At 43.2% G+C, this 13408-nt stretch overlaps 1 protein-coding gene and 1 pseudogene across 1 annotated transcript; one reads left to right on the top strand and one right to left on the bottom strand.

Annotated features, from left to right (window-relative positions):
- Positions 1–379: 379 nt before the first annotated feature.
- Positions 380–12682, top strand: LMAN2 (lectin, mannose binding 2). Its single transcript, XM_074212246.1, has 8 exons — positions 380–622; positions 860–978; positions 7486–7603; positions 7931–8010; positions 8401–8562; positions 8708–8822; positions 10936–11055; positions 11851–12682. Exons 1-8 carry the CDS (start codon positions 403–405, stop codon positions 12009–12011), a joined length of 1095 nt encoding a protein of 364 aa, XP_074068347.1. The 5' UTR covers positions 380–402; the 3' UTR covers positions 12012–12682.
- On the bottom strand, positions 6124–6779 carry LOC141505934 (ran-specific GTPase-activating protein pseudogene; annotated as a pseudogene).
- Positions 12683–13408: the final 726 nt, after the last annotated feature.

Raw genomic sequence — 13408 nt, 5'->3', positions numbered from 1 at the left:
ACTCGGACTCTAAGTCCCGCAGTGCCTCAGTCGTCGCGCTGCACGCTGGGAGCAAAGCCTGTGTAGTCCGGAAGTGCGGCGCCCGAGAAGACACGCCTTCTGCTTCCTCATTGGGTTCGGCACCAAACGTGCTCCTCCATGATTGGCTAAGACCTTTAATTTGGAGCGGTCACAGCCGCCTCCAGAAACCGCGAGGGACAGATTTCCAAGCTTCTTTAGGAGAGGAAGGACGCCGGAGGCATCGGGGAAGTTCAGCCGGCCCGGTCTTGAGCCTGCAGCCGTGGGAGGCGCCTAGTCTCTATTCCCGCGGCGCCTCTTCTTTTTGTTTCTGGACGGAAGTCATTGCAGAATGCTCCCGGAAGGCGGAAGTAAAGCTGGCGGAAGCCGGGAGAGGCGAGGAGGATGGCGGCCGGGGCGGCAGCCAAGCTTGCGGTGGCTTGGGGCTGGCGCTGGGGATGTCGTAGCTCGCGGCTGGGGGACGGCCCCAGCCCTTTCCCCCCGTTTTTCCTGTTGCTGCTGCTTTTGTTGGTCGCCCCCGCCCCCCAGCCGGCGGCTTCAGACATCACCAACGGCAACAATGAACACCTGAAGCGCGAGCACTCGCTGATCAAGCCCTACCAAGGTGAGCGGGGCGGGGGCGGGGCGCGCGGGGGAGGGGACGGGACGGGACGGGACGGGGCAGCGCCCTGGTGTCGCTGAGACAGATGGCGCGGGCGCCAGGCTTGCGTGGGCCTCCTCCCAGCCGCCTCCTCTCCAGACTTCCCCTCAAGCCTTGCAGTCATCTCTCCGTCCAGAGTGCCGCTCTTTGAGCAAGGCCTGGACCACCAGGACCTCTTAACCCACTCTGTCGACCCCGTAGGAGTTGGATCCAGTTCCATGCCGCTCTGGGATTTCCAAGGCAGCACCATGCTCACCAGCCAGTACATCCGCCTGACCCCCGACGAGCCGAGCAAAGAGGGCTCCATCTGGAACCACCAGGTAATTTTCAGCACCAGACTGTGGACAGGGAGCAAGTGGGCTCTACTTTTGACTTGGGGAAAGTGCTGTCTTCCATTTTCTCTTTTCTGGGTTCCCCAAGTGATGTCACTCACAAAGAAGTCATCCTCTGACTGCAGAAAACTTGTACAGTATGAAGATCTCTTAGGAAGAAGGACAGACTTAGAAAAATGGATGAAGTCTTACAGTTAGGATGGAAGGAAAGGGTGCCAAATATATGAATAAACTAGTTTGTGATTATGAGGACCTGACTTTTCATGTATGTCTTTTATAGTACTGATAGCTTAGTTCCTTGTGATTATATTTCTGTTTCTTTGAGCATTCACAAGCACTGCTTTAAGGAAACTAGAAAGTAACTCGGGGAACTATGTGACAGGGCAGTGTTAGGCTGGGACCCTACTTTGGAGAAGAGGTGACTTTTTTTTTAAGGATTTTGCTAGGCAATGGGGTTAAGTGGCTTGCCCAAGGCCACACAGCTAGGTAATTATTAAGTGTCTAAAGCCGGATTTGAACTCAGGTACTCCTTATTCCAGGGTGCCCTATCCACTGTGCCACCTAGCAGCCCCGAGGTGACTCTTCTTAATCCTTTGATCCATATCCTGGAACTTTGGCTACCAGCCCAGTTTCCTCCTTCTGCTTGTCTTCTACTTCCTTTTCCACTGAGTTCAAACTTAACCTTGAGTGCTCTGCTGTTACTATCCCTCCATGCCTTCAGTTGCAACTCATCTTATTCATCCCTTTCACTTCCAGGCTTCCTCTGGAGAAATTTATAATAGCTTCCTCACTTGAAACTTTCAGGTTATAATACAGAATGTCAGAGTGCTAAAGGAGTTTTAGCTATCAGTTAGTCTCATCTCAGCAGATTAGGAGACTAAGTGATTTGCTTAAAGTCACACCCCCTTTCCACACTTTTTACTCCAGAGGTAGTGTCATTTAGGGAGAGACCCTCTGGGGGTGTCCATGTGGTGCAGTGGATAGAGCCCTGGCCCTGGAGTCAGGAGCACCTGAGTTCAAATCCAGTCTTAGACATTTAATAATTACCTAGCTGTGTGGCCTTGGGCAAGCCACTTAACCCCATTGCCTTGCAAAAGCCTTAAAAAAACAAAAGAGGCAGGAGAGACCCTCTTTGCTTGAATTCTAGTGACAGATGTACTACCTACTACGTGTTAGGTACTAGGAATATGATAAAGATCCTTCTAATAGTCTACTAGGGAAAGTTACATGTTCACAGGTAAATACATATAAGATACATACTAAGAAAATGCAAAGTAATGGAGAGTACTTACAAGATCAGGAAAGATGGTTTATAGAAAGTGACACCCAAGCTCATTAATGAGGGAAACTGGGAATTCTTTGAAATGGCATTAAGAAGGGAGAGGATTTCAAGCATGCCAGCCAGCTTGTGCAAAGGAATGGAGCTGGGATTTAGTATGTCATCCATGGAGAATAGCAGGTAGGCCAATTTGATTATAATGTAGATTGTATGAGTATAACTGGGGGGGGTGGGAAATGGGAAGGGGGATAATATCAGTGTAAAATCCTAATTTGGGGCCCAGATATGAACATTCTAAAATACCCAACAAAGGAGTTTGTAGTTTATCCTGGAATCAGTAAGAGCACCCACTGAAGCTTTTTTGAACAGAGAATTGATATTTGTTTTAAGAATATCAGTTGGCTGCTATATGAAGGGATAGATCAGAAAGAGAAGAAAATACAAGAGTGGGGGAGAGAGAGACAAAGACACAGACACCCATTATTAGGATGCTGTTGGAGTAGTTTAGGCAAAAGGTGTTAGATATCTTGATTAGCATGATGACCTTGTAGGTAGACAGAGAGATGGATTCCAGAAGTGTCGTGAAGGTAGAAACAATATGAATTAGCAACCCTGACTTTGGGAGCAAAGGGTGTTAAAGAAGTGAGCATGACTCAGAAAGTATTCCTTTTGGACATGGTGAATCTGAGATTTCTGGTTAGATTTCTGAACAGATCTGTCCATTAAGGATTTGGTGATGTGGGAATGGAATTCAGTAGAGAAATGATATTTGAACCTGTGAGAGATGATGATGATGGGGAAAGAGGAGATACCCATCCCCTTGAAGAAAATGCATACAGAAATGCACATGCTCTTTTCTTCAGTTTTATTCCACATCAGGCTTTAGTTACAATGAGTTTTATAATGCATATTTGATCTATCTTTGAAGATGTCAGTGGTTTATAGTTTACCTCAAAACCTCCTCCCAGTTACCCTTCCCCATTCACCTTGTATACCTCACTTCCCAAGCAAGAAATTCAATTTATCATCTCAAAAAAAAAATTTTTTTTGGCTCATTATGAGATGCAGCAAATGGGAAAGGCACTGGGCAGATAGTCTTAGCTCTCAGAGGTTCAGCCCTGTTTCCTTTTTGGTGGGAGGTTTCTGCAAGGCAATGGGGTTAAGTGCATGCAGTCAGGTAATTATTAAGTTTGTGAAGGCAGATTTGAACTCAGGTCCTCCTGACTCCAGAAGCAGTGCTCTTTCCACTTTGTCACCTAGCTGCCCCCTCAGCCGTTTCTAATTAGCTATATATCATTGGTCAAGTCGCATCCCCTTTCTAGGATACACAGTTTGTTTCTCTATTTGATGAGAATGTTTGACTAGGTGATTTCTTCTATGCCCTTGAGCTCTTGGAATTCTAACCTCGTTCATTGTTAAAACTTCCTGCATTGTCTTTCCTAATGCTTAAATATTCAGCTGTATTAATTTTTCTTTCCCAGAAGTTCCTTGGTATATTGTTCATTTGTGTCTGATTCTGTGACTCTATTATGGTTTGTTTTTTTTAAAGGTGTTTTCTTGGCAAAAGATACTAAAGTAGTTGCCATCTCTTTCTCCATTGGATTAAGGCAAATGGAGGTTAAGGATCTTGCCCAGGATCACAAAGCTAGTGAGTGTCTGAAACCAGATTTGAACTCCAGTCTTCCTCATTCCAGACCCAGAGTACATTGAGCCATCTAGCTTCCTTTACCTTTTGTCTCTTGCTTCTGTCTCAGCTTCCTTCAAATTTTTTGATAGATCATTGCCTTTCATATTAACCAAGTAGCAAATAATATCAATCAATACTGACACCCTAAAAGCTTCAGAGGTCAGCATGAGGTTAATTTCCAAGGCCTACAACATGCCCTTTCATACCACTCCCCATCTCCCAAAGCATCTTTGTCCTCCAAGTTCATACTCCTCTGAAGAAAATCTTAAGTCTCTTTTTTCCTCCAGACTTCATCCAAGAGCTTATCTAAGTAAGCTCTCTACTAATTCTAATTCTGTTCTAGTGCTTCTCAACTCAGTCTACTCTGTGGACCAATAAATACCAAAAAAAAAATACCTAAATACTTCCTTCTTTATACTGAAGCTGAGAATTAAAACTGGGTGTCAAAGAAGAGTCAGGATTTAGGGAAGATGAAGAATTATCAGGTTTTAAAATTTGGGTTTTTTTATTTTATTTTTTTAGGTTTGTTTTTTTTTTTTTTTTGCAAGGCAAACGGGGTTAAGTGGCTTGCCCAAGGCCACACAGCTAGGTAATTATTAAGTGTCTGAGGCTGGATTTGAACTCCAGTACTCCTGATTCCAGGACTGGTGCTCTATCCACTGCAGCAGCTGCCCCTAAAATTTGGGTTTTTAAAAATAAGAGAGTAATAGTTTTGTAGACCATTTTAACTTGTCTATGAACTGATCACTTAACTGGCATTTACAAAACACTTTTTTTCCCAAAAAAATAAAAGAACAATTTATTTAACAATGGAAGCTCTGAGTAACACAATCAAGAACCAGTAATAAAACAAGAAACAATTTTTCTAGCCATTTCCCAAACAACCTCTGGAGAGGTAAACTCTAAATCCTGACTGCCCCTGCCTCATGATACTATTATCTGCCTGACACTCTTAACTAAAAGTGGGGGAAATGAAGGAGAGTGGTAACTGACAAGCTATTAAAATTTTTTCTTTGTTTAGCTTTTTTTTTACATTATGAATCCTAAATTCTCTCCTCTAGACCTTTCCCCCACCCATTGATAAGACAAGCAACAGGATATCAGTTATACATTTGAAGTCATGCAAAACATTTCTGTTAGTCATGTTGCCATAACAACCACAACAAAAATAAAGTGAAGAAAGTATGCTTCAATCTGCACTAAGTATTCATGAGTTCTTTCTGTCTCGGGAGATGGAAAGCATTTTCTTCAGTTTTCATCAGTTCCTTTGGAATTGTTGTGGATCATTGTATTGATTCAAGGAACTAAGTCTTTCACAGTTGTTCATCCTTACGATACTGTTATTACTATACAATATTTTCCTGTTTATGTTCACTTCACTTTTTATCAGTTTAAATAAAACTTTCCAGGTTTTTCTGTAACTTTTCTGTTCATCATTTCTTATATTACAACAGTATTCCAGCACAGTTACAAACCACAATTTTTTCAGCCATGCCCTAATTGTTGAACATCCCCTCAATTTCCTTTTTCTTTGATCTTTTTGGATTATAGAACTAGTGGTATTGCTGGAGCAAAGGATATGCACAGTTTTAGAGTCCTTTGGACAAATCATAGTTCTCTTAAATTGTTCTTCAGAATGTTTGGAGCAGTTTGCAACTCTACCAGTAAACAGTGTCTTATATGACAGACCCCAAAACTGCTAAAGAACATCAGTATTATTGCTTTGTAGTTGTGCTTTTGTTTCTCTGTGTGTTTACAGTTATAGGCATATCTCTGAGTGTTGCCATATTGGTTTCAGTATGCAATTTCCTGTCAGCTGGAGAGGAGTTTTAATTTTTTCCTGTTTCATTTCTTAATGCCTCTCTTTTATTTAACAGTTGTAGAAACTGAGCTGTGCTCTCAGAGCAAGGACTTTTTTTTTTTTTCAGCATGCAAATGGTTTATTCACTCTTTTGGACGTACTATAAATGTTTCCACTATGGAAAAGAATGTTGTGAGCACAGTACATATGACTGGAATGGGTTTGCTGAAGACATCTTCCAAAGGGTAAAAGCTTAGAAAACAACCTGGAGGCTGGAATTCAGTTCCTTATATAAAGTCCCTTGTAAAAAAAAATGAAACAAAATAAAGAAAATAAAAGGAAAGAAGGTGAGGCCCACGAGATGATTTATTGCAGTAACATGTCCTGGTCCTTGGTCTCCTCGGGCACCCTCGGGGCTCTTAGGCTCTTGGCTGCCTTCCTTTTCCTTCTCCTTGTCCTTCTCCTTCACCGTCAGCTCCGAGAGCTTCCCCACCACTTTTTCAGTGCTCTCTTTGCCTGCTCCTTTCTTGTCTCTCTCTCTTCTATCTCATGCCTGCATTCTTCAAATTTTGCCTTAAACTTCTGGGCATTTTCTGCATTGAGGAACCGAATGGCCAGCAGCTCCGGCTTGGGGCTTTCATCTGCAAAGTCTGTGTGTGTGTGTTCCAGACCCAGGCCCTGTCACTGCCTGTATTGGGCTTCAGTTCCATCAAGGGCGTTATATAGTGATTGGCACAGATCTTCAGAGTTTTGTCCCTTCTCATGAGAAGGTGAATCGTGCCTTTGTCCTTGTGTTTCAGCAGCTTCACGTCCCTCACTCTTTCCATTCTGGAAGGTCATTCTCGGATGCAAATCGGAACAGCTTGGTGCATCTTAAAGAGCTCTTCTTCATCTTCCTCCAGGGTCTTAATTTCCTGCTCCAGAAGAGACACTATGGGTTCAAACTGTGGATCATTGTTTGAGTCATCCACGTTCTCAGTGGACGTGTCATGTTCCTCATGAGCTTCCTTGGCTGCCGCCATCGGGGCAGGGGAGAGGGCCAATGCGGTGACCGTGGTGGTTGGTCCTGGCAGGGCGGTGGCGATCGGTCCGGTCCGGGCCCTGTCTCCTGTGGTGCTGGTGCTGCCTCGGCCCGTGCTTACCTTAGCTCGGCCTGCCGCCTGTGGGCAACCCCCCCCCCGAAGGACTTTTTTAATCCTAAAACTAAGACACTAAGAAGTTGTATAAGCTCCATCTACAGTCAGAGGACTTTATGATTTCGAGATGGGAGGGCCTTTTAGCTTTTTCTAATCTAACCCCTCTCATTATTTTACAACTAGGAAACAGACCCACAGAGGATAAATGGTTGGCCTAAGGATCCATACCTAGTAATTTGCAGGACTAGGATACATATTTAGACTTTCTGACTCTGATTCCAATGCTTTTTGCACAGTATCATGCTCTGTTCTTCTACATGACCTTATTTTGTGGGAATAGCTGCAGTTGCTGGGAGGTCCAATTATGATTTGGTATTGTGTTTCATAAATATCAAAGTTTACAAAGGTATGTTTGGGATCATGAACACTAGATCTACTAAGCAACAGAGTTATTGCAGGAATGCTAGGAGAATTAAAAAACAAAGAGTAGAAATCACTGGCCTGTCAAGAACTTGTTTTTTGGAAGCAAAGATAAGACAAAGTCCAAAATTATGGCCAGCACTGACAGTCTCTGTTCTCTGTTCTCTGCTAGCCCTGCTTCCTCAAGGATTGGGAGATGCATGTCCATTTCAAAGTCCATGGCCTTGGGAAAAAGAGCCTCCATGGAGATGGCTTTGCTCTGTGGTACACCAGGGATCGCCTTATGCCAGGTGGGGTTAAGATGACTTATTCCCTCCCCACTGAGAATGAATGCTGGGAATTATGGTCCTCTCGGGATAAACCCAAATCTTATAGCCATCCACTTATTTGCATCAATAGAAGCCAGTCCAAAATACTAGCCCAGCTTCATCCTACTTGGAGGGAGGAAAGGGGTGTTATGGGGAAGAATTTATTGGCAACTGATGAGTATATTCCTCGTCATTTGGGGAGTACAGAAAATAAGATCATCTCTGTGCTCTGCTTATGACTTCTGTTCTTGAGGGATAAGGAATCTTTTTAAACTATGGAAATGAAACCTTCCTTTCTACCTGCTCTAGGTCCTGTGTTTGGAAGCAAGGACAACTTCCATGGATTGGCCATCTTCCTGGACACGTACCCCAATGATGAAGCTACTGAGGTACAACCTTGAGTAGAATTAGGATATGTGGTAGGAGAGCCAGATCCCAAATCAGTCAGTTCACACTGAGTTGAATTTTGTTTCCTATTGGATCACAGAATCTAAACTAGAAGGAACCTGAGGAATCCATCTAGTTGAACCTCTTATAATAGACTTCTAGATATAGAGCTGAAGGGAACCTTCTTCAGTTGATCAGAGACCCAGAGAGACAAAATGACTTGATCATAGTTAACACTAGTGCCAAGCGTTAAGAGTGGCTATTTCAGTATATGTCTCTTGTATATCCAGTGCTCCTTCCACTTTCCCATGCTGTTGCTTTGACTTTGGACTTGGGTAGGGAATCAGTGGCTCATGCATTGAAATGACAGGTGTCTCTGTCTCTGCCTCCAGCGTGTATTTCCATATATATCAGTGATGGTGAACAATGGTTCCTTGACATATGATCACAGCAAGGATGGAAGATGGACAGAGCTGGCAGGCTGCACAGCTGATTTCCGCAACCAAAATCATGATACTTTCCTGGCTGTGCGCTACTCTCGAGGCCGTCTGACGGTGAGCAGGATGGACTCCCTTGTACTTCTTTGTAGGAGCTAACCATTGGCAACTTGAGTTTAGACCTGTTTTTAGCAAGCTAAGGGAGGGCTGTGATAGGACGATAATCAAATTTGCTCTTTTGTTTTTCATCTCTACACCCTAGGTGATGACAGATGTGGATGATAAGAATGAATGGAAGAACTGTATTGACATTTCTGGAGTGCAGCTACCCACTGGCTACTACTTTGGTGCCTCTGCTGGCACGGGTGACCTTTCTGGTGAGATCCTTAGGGACTGAGTGGACTGAGAGGTGTCTGTAAGAATGACTTCCAGTGAGGCATGGGGCAACTCAACTTCAGTGTCTGGTTCCCTTTTCTATGTCTTTGTGTCTGTTTCTGTGTGTTGTATAGGGGGAAGGGGTTGACTTTGGTCAGTATAAAGTACCATAGTCAATCAGGAGCATCTAGCCTGGGAGAGTCCTAATTTCTTCCTAAGTACAAGAAAGGGGAAGCATAAGCTAGGCATTCAGTTGTATTAAAAAAAAATAATTGGGTTTTAGAACCAGCAGTACATTTGTGTGTGTGTGTCAACAGGGTGACAGGTCACCAATTTTTCTAACTCCTTTCTTAGGTTCAGCCAAGACAAGAATAGTGTCTAGAACATAGGACCATTGCACTCTTGAGTAGGTTTAGAGCATCATGGTTGGTTCTGAGTGATATAGTTTAAAAAAGACTTCATTTGCAAGGTTGTGGTAGACATCAGTCAGTTGAAGACTAGAGATGTTTATTAACCTAGAGGAGAGGAGTTAGGGGAGGGCATGGCTATTCTCTTCAATTAGATTTGATCTGCTGGCCCCACGTGGTACAATTAAGAGCTATGGGCAGAAGTTATAAAGAATTTGCACCTGATTAAGGAAAAACTTGCTGATAATTAGAACTTTTCAAAAATGGAATGGACCCTGGTGAATTCTAAGATCTGGTATTCTATGCCCATTTAGTCCATCTTCAGTCTTGCTAGGATTACCAGGTGAACCAAGGAGTTGCCATAGACCTAGCATACCTGTATTTTAATGGAGTGTTTGGTAAATATGTCCTTTTAATAATATGGAAAACTCTGAGCTAGATGATAAATGAATTCAGCACTGGTTTAAAGTCCAGACCCAAAGACTGCTGAATATTGGGCTGCTGTCATTCAGGAAGGACATCAAGTGACCATTGCAAGACTCTACCCTCCCCTCTGTTCTGTTTGAACATTTTTACCAATGATTTGGATGAAGGAATTTATGGAATGTTTACCAGATTTACAGATGATATATCTTGGATATGTTTGCACTACCCAAAAGGATTATCTAAATGTATTGAGATGAAATTTAATGGAACTAAATGTACAGCCCTGTTCTTCTGCAGCTGATCTTTTTTTTTTTGTTTGTTTGTTTTTGTAAGGCAATGGGGTTAAGTGGCTTGCCCAGGGCCATGCAGCTGGGTAATTATTATGTGTCTGAGGCCGGATTTGAACCCAGGTCCTCCTGATACCAGGGCTGGTGCTCTATCTACTGCACCACCTATAGCTGCCCCCAGTTGATCTTCTTGATAGCAAATTCAGACTGTGGAAGAATATGTTCAGCAGAAAGAGAGATTTCAGTGGATTGTAAGCAAACTCACTTGGGCCAATATTGTGGCAATAACAGGGAAGACAAATGTTGAAAACACTGTGAGTGATCCTCCCCCATACTCTTGTAAGCTGGTCTAATGAACCTTCTTGATTCCAGAGAACAGAAGTAGTACCCAGGAGAGAAAAACAGTAAGGCAGATGTCAGTTTTACATGTAGAATGACTTTACATTAATTAGAGCTGTCACAAAACCCCACAAAATTAGCTGCTTCTTATTGGAGCACAGGCTAGATATGCTGTCATCAGAGATGCTGTAGACCCAGATTTGTGTTTGAAAGTAAAGCTTTTAAGATATGACCTCTCAGAGCCCTTCCAGCTGTGAAATCCTATTACCTGAAGATTCTTTGGGGAAGGAATTTGGTTCAACTCTGGAATTCTAATGGAAAAAGAATAAAGAGCATCAGGGACAAGGCTGATCAAATAAAAAGATGAAATTTGAATTGGGTTGTGATAAATGGGTAGAAATTCCAACAGGTGAAGAAAGGAATGGGTGACATTTCAGGGCTGGGGAACTATTAATAAAGGCTTGGTGGTAATATTGTAGCATGTTCTGGTGAACTGAGGGCACAAATTAAACCAGAAGTTGAAGGATCTACAAGGACTTCCTCTTTGGCTCTTGTTCTGCTGGTCCTGTTAGATGGGTAGGGTAGGTAGGTAGGTAGGTAGGTATATTTATAGGAAGGAGCTTCATACTGATTCACAATATGCCCTTTTCCTGTAGACAATCATGATATTATCTCAATGAAGTTATTCCAGCTGATGGTGGAGCACACTCCAGAAGAGGATAACATTGACTGGACTAAGATTGAGCCCCGTGTCAGCTTTCTCAAGTCTCCCAAAGGTGTGACACCAGCTTAACCTGGAAAGCCCAGGATATTTCTGAGATCTGTAGCTAAGAAACTGTGGCTTTGACTAGGTCAATAAAAGTGTGACCATTGAGGTGAGGGGAGCCTGGGGCTATAGTTGGATGGGGATAGTGATGCTGTGAATTCTGAAAAAGAACTCATGAGGTAGTAGAAAGAACCCTGCATTTGGAATCAGTGTCTGGGGTCTCAGTCTTCTCATCTGTAAAATGAGAAAGTTGCTTTAAAGAGCCTCTGAGGTCCCTTCTAGCAATAAATCTATGATTTCATTATGAATTATTAAAGGATCCATGATCATGTCTGTTGGGACCTCCCTCAGTGACATGGGATTCAGTGCCCTCCCCCTTTCCTATTTGACCCAGCCTTACTAAATGTATCTAATTGCTTTAGTTGGAAAAATTTATCCCATTATAGCACGCCCTCTCTGATCATGAGCCTCTCCTTATTTATCCAACTCACACTTGAGTGACAGCACAATCTGCTCTGGGCCCATCCTTGAAACCCTTCTGACTTTATTGGACCTTCCAAAGCTTGCATTTCCTTGGCATAGAGAGTCTTCATTAAGTCAAAGTCCCATCTATGCCTTGGCCACTGAAGGGAAACTTGAGTGGGAGTCCCTGTGACTCTTGTGCCCCATGGAGGATTCATTTTCAGCCTCCAGCTGGGTGATCTGGCTCAACTTTCCAGGGGATATACTGCTGCATCTGGGAGGGGATTACAGTAAGTGGCCTGATCCTGGTACCCCACTCTCAGTCTCTCCTCTGTTTCCTCAGACAACGTGGACGACCCTACAGGAAACTTCCGCAGTGGCCCCCTGACAGGGTGGAAGGTCTTCCTGCTGTTGCTCTGTGCCCTCCTGGGTATCATCGTGTGTGCTGTGGTGGGAGCTGTGGTATTTCAGAAACGACAGGAGAGGAACAAGCGTTTCTACTGATACGGTGTGGGGAGAGGATTGGGTGAGGGTGAAGGGAAGCCTGTGCACCAGGGGTTCAGGCAGTAATGTGAACTTTTCTACTTGGGGATTGTACAAAAAAACCCAACAACCTTATTTCTTAACCTATTTGAAAGAAATAATTTTAAAGTATTTTCGTACATTTTGTTTCTAGCCCAACTTGGGGCAAATGACAAGAATCTGAGTACTGTGGCCAGAGTCAACTCAGCCTGGAGAATGGAGGAGAGAGGGAAGGAGAAAAGCCTGGTTTATCTGGTCTGTGACTGGGCCTTAGTTGCTGTCTCCTGCCCATAGATGATGCCTCCCCATCTTAGCTCTGAGCCCAACAGCAGTGAAAGGAAGTTGTTATTGAGTGTTTATCTTGCTTTTGTCCTCTGCTTGGGCTTGGGGCAGTAGTGCCTCTCAGAGGAGAGACATAAGCATTAGTGACTCATCTCTTCTTGTACAGCCTAGTAACAGAGTAGTGGTCTGTGCCAGCAGGGATTCCTGGTTCTGGGATGGCCTTTCCATCTACCTCCTGAACCAGGCCCTAGGCCAAGGAAGGATGGTCAGGGCTGCAGCCTGGAAAATGAAACAATGCAGCGAATGAGGATGCAGCTCTGGAAAGCAAAGGACTGTGACATTTTGCATAATAAAGTGAATAACCAAACTCATGTGCTTGTTGAAAAGGCCTTTCTTCCTCAATGTCATTGTGGCATTATGACACCATCTCCTCATTTCATTGAGCAAACTCTTATATGTGTCTACCATATTCAGAACATCTAAGGGAGATAAAATTCAAATGAGATTTTTTTCTACTTGGAGTTCATTATGTAATAGAAAGAAAATGCATACACACAATTGGGTTTATATTCAGAACTTTTAAAACAGTGCAGAGGAGGAGGTTAATCCTTTTAGGGGGTAACAGCAAGTTTCCTGCAAGCAAAGATGACATTTGAATTGGATTATTGAAATTCCAGCAGTGAAAAGGGAAATGAAGTACATTTCAGGCGTGTAGAACCTATTAATAAAGGCGTGGCAGTAACATCAAATGTTCTCTGGTGAGTTGAGGGCATAAAATTGTCAGTTTGACTAGAAGTGGAAAGAAGTGATATCCTACTGAAAAGGCAGAGTACTTGCTAGCACATAGTGGGGGTGAGTTGGGTCTTTACTCAATAAGCAAGGGAGTCACTCAAGATTTTGGAAAATGAGAACCTGAGTTCAAATTTGGCCTCAGACACTTAAATACTTAGCTGTGTAATGCTGGACAAGTCATTTAATCCCATTACTTTGCAAAAAAAAAATTTTTGGATACAAGATTTAGTGAGAGAGTTTGAGAAGACACACTAATCCAGAACTCATTTCATTAGTAGAGGAACCTAATGCTGAAGAAATCTCCA

The sequence above is a fragment of the Macrotis lagotis genome, chromosome 1 (assembly GCF_037893015.1).
Source record: "Macrotis lagotis isolate mMagLag1 chromosome 1, bilby.v1.9.chrom.fasta, whole genome shotgun sequence".
Classification (NCBI taxonomy): Eukaryota; Metazoa; Chordata; class Mammalia; order Peramelemorphia; family Peramelidae; genus Macrotis; species Macrotis lagotis.
This window is presented reverse-complemented; position numbering and strand designations above follow the sequence as displayed.

Excerpts from the sequence above, each read along its gene's own strand:
- LMAN2 (XM_074212246.1), top strand. The coding sequence starts at position 403 with ATGGCGGCCGGGGCGGCAGCCAAGCTTGCGGTGGCTTGGGGCTGGCGC. Across the intron at positions 979-7,485 it reads GCTCCATCTGGAACCACCAG|CCCTGCTTCCTCAAGGATTG; the intron begins GTAATTTTCAGC and ends GTTCTCTGCTAG. Across the intron at positions 7,604-7,930 it reads CAGGGATCGCCTTATGCCAG|GTCCTGTGTTTGGAAGCAAG; the intron begins GTGGGGTTAAGA and ends TACCTGCTCTAG.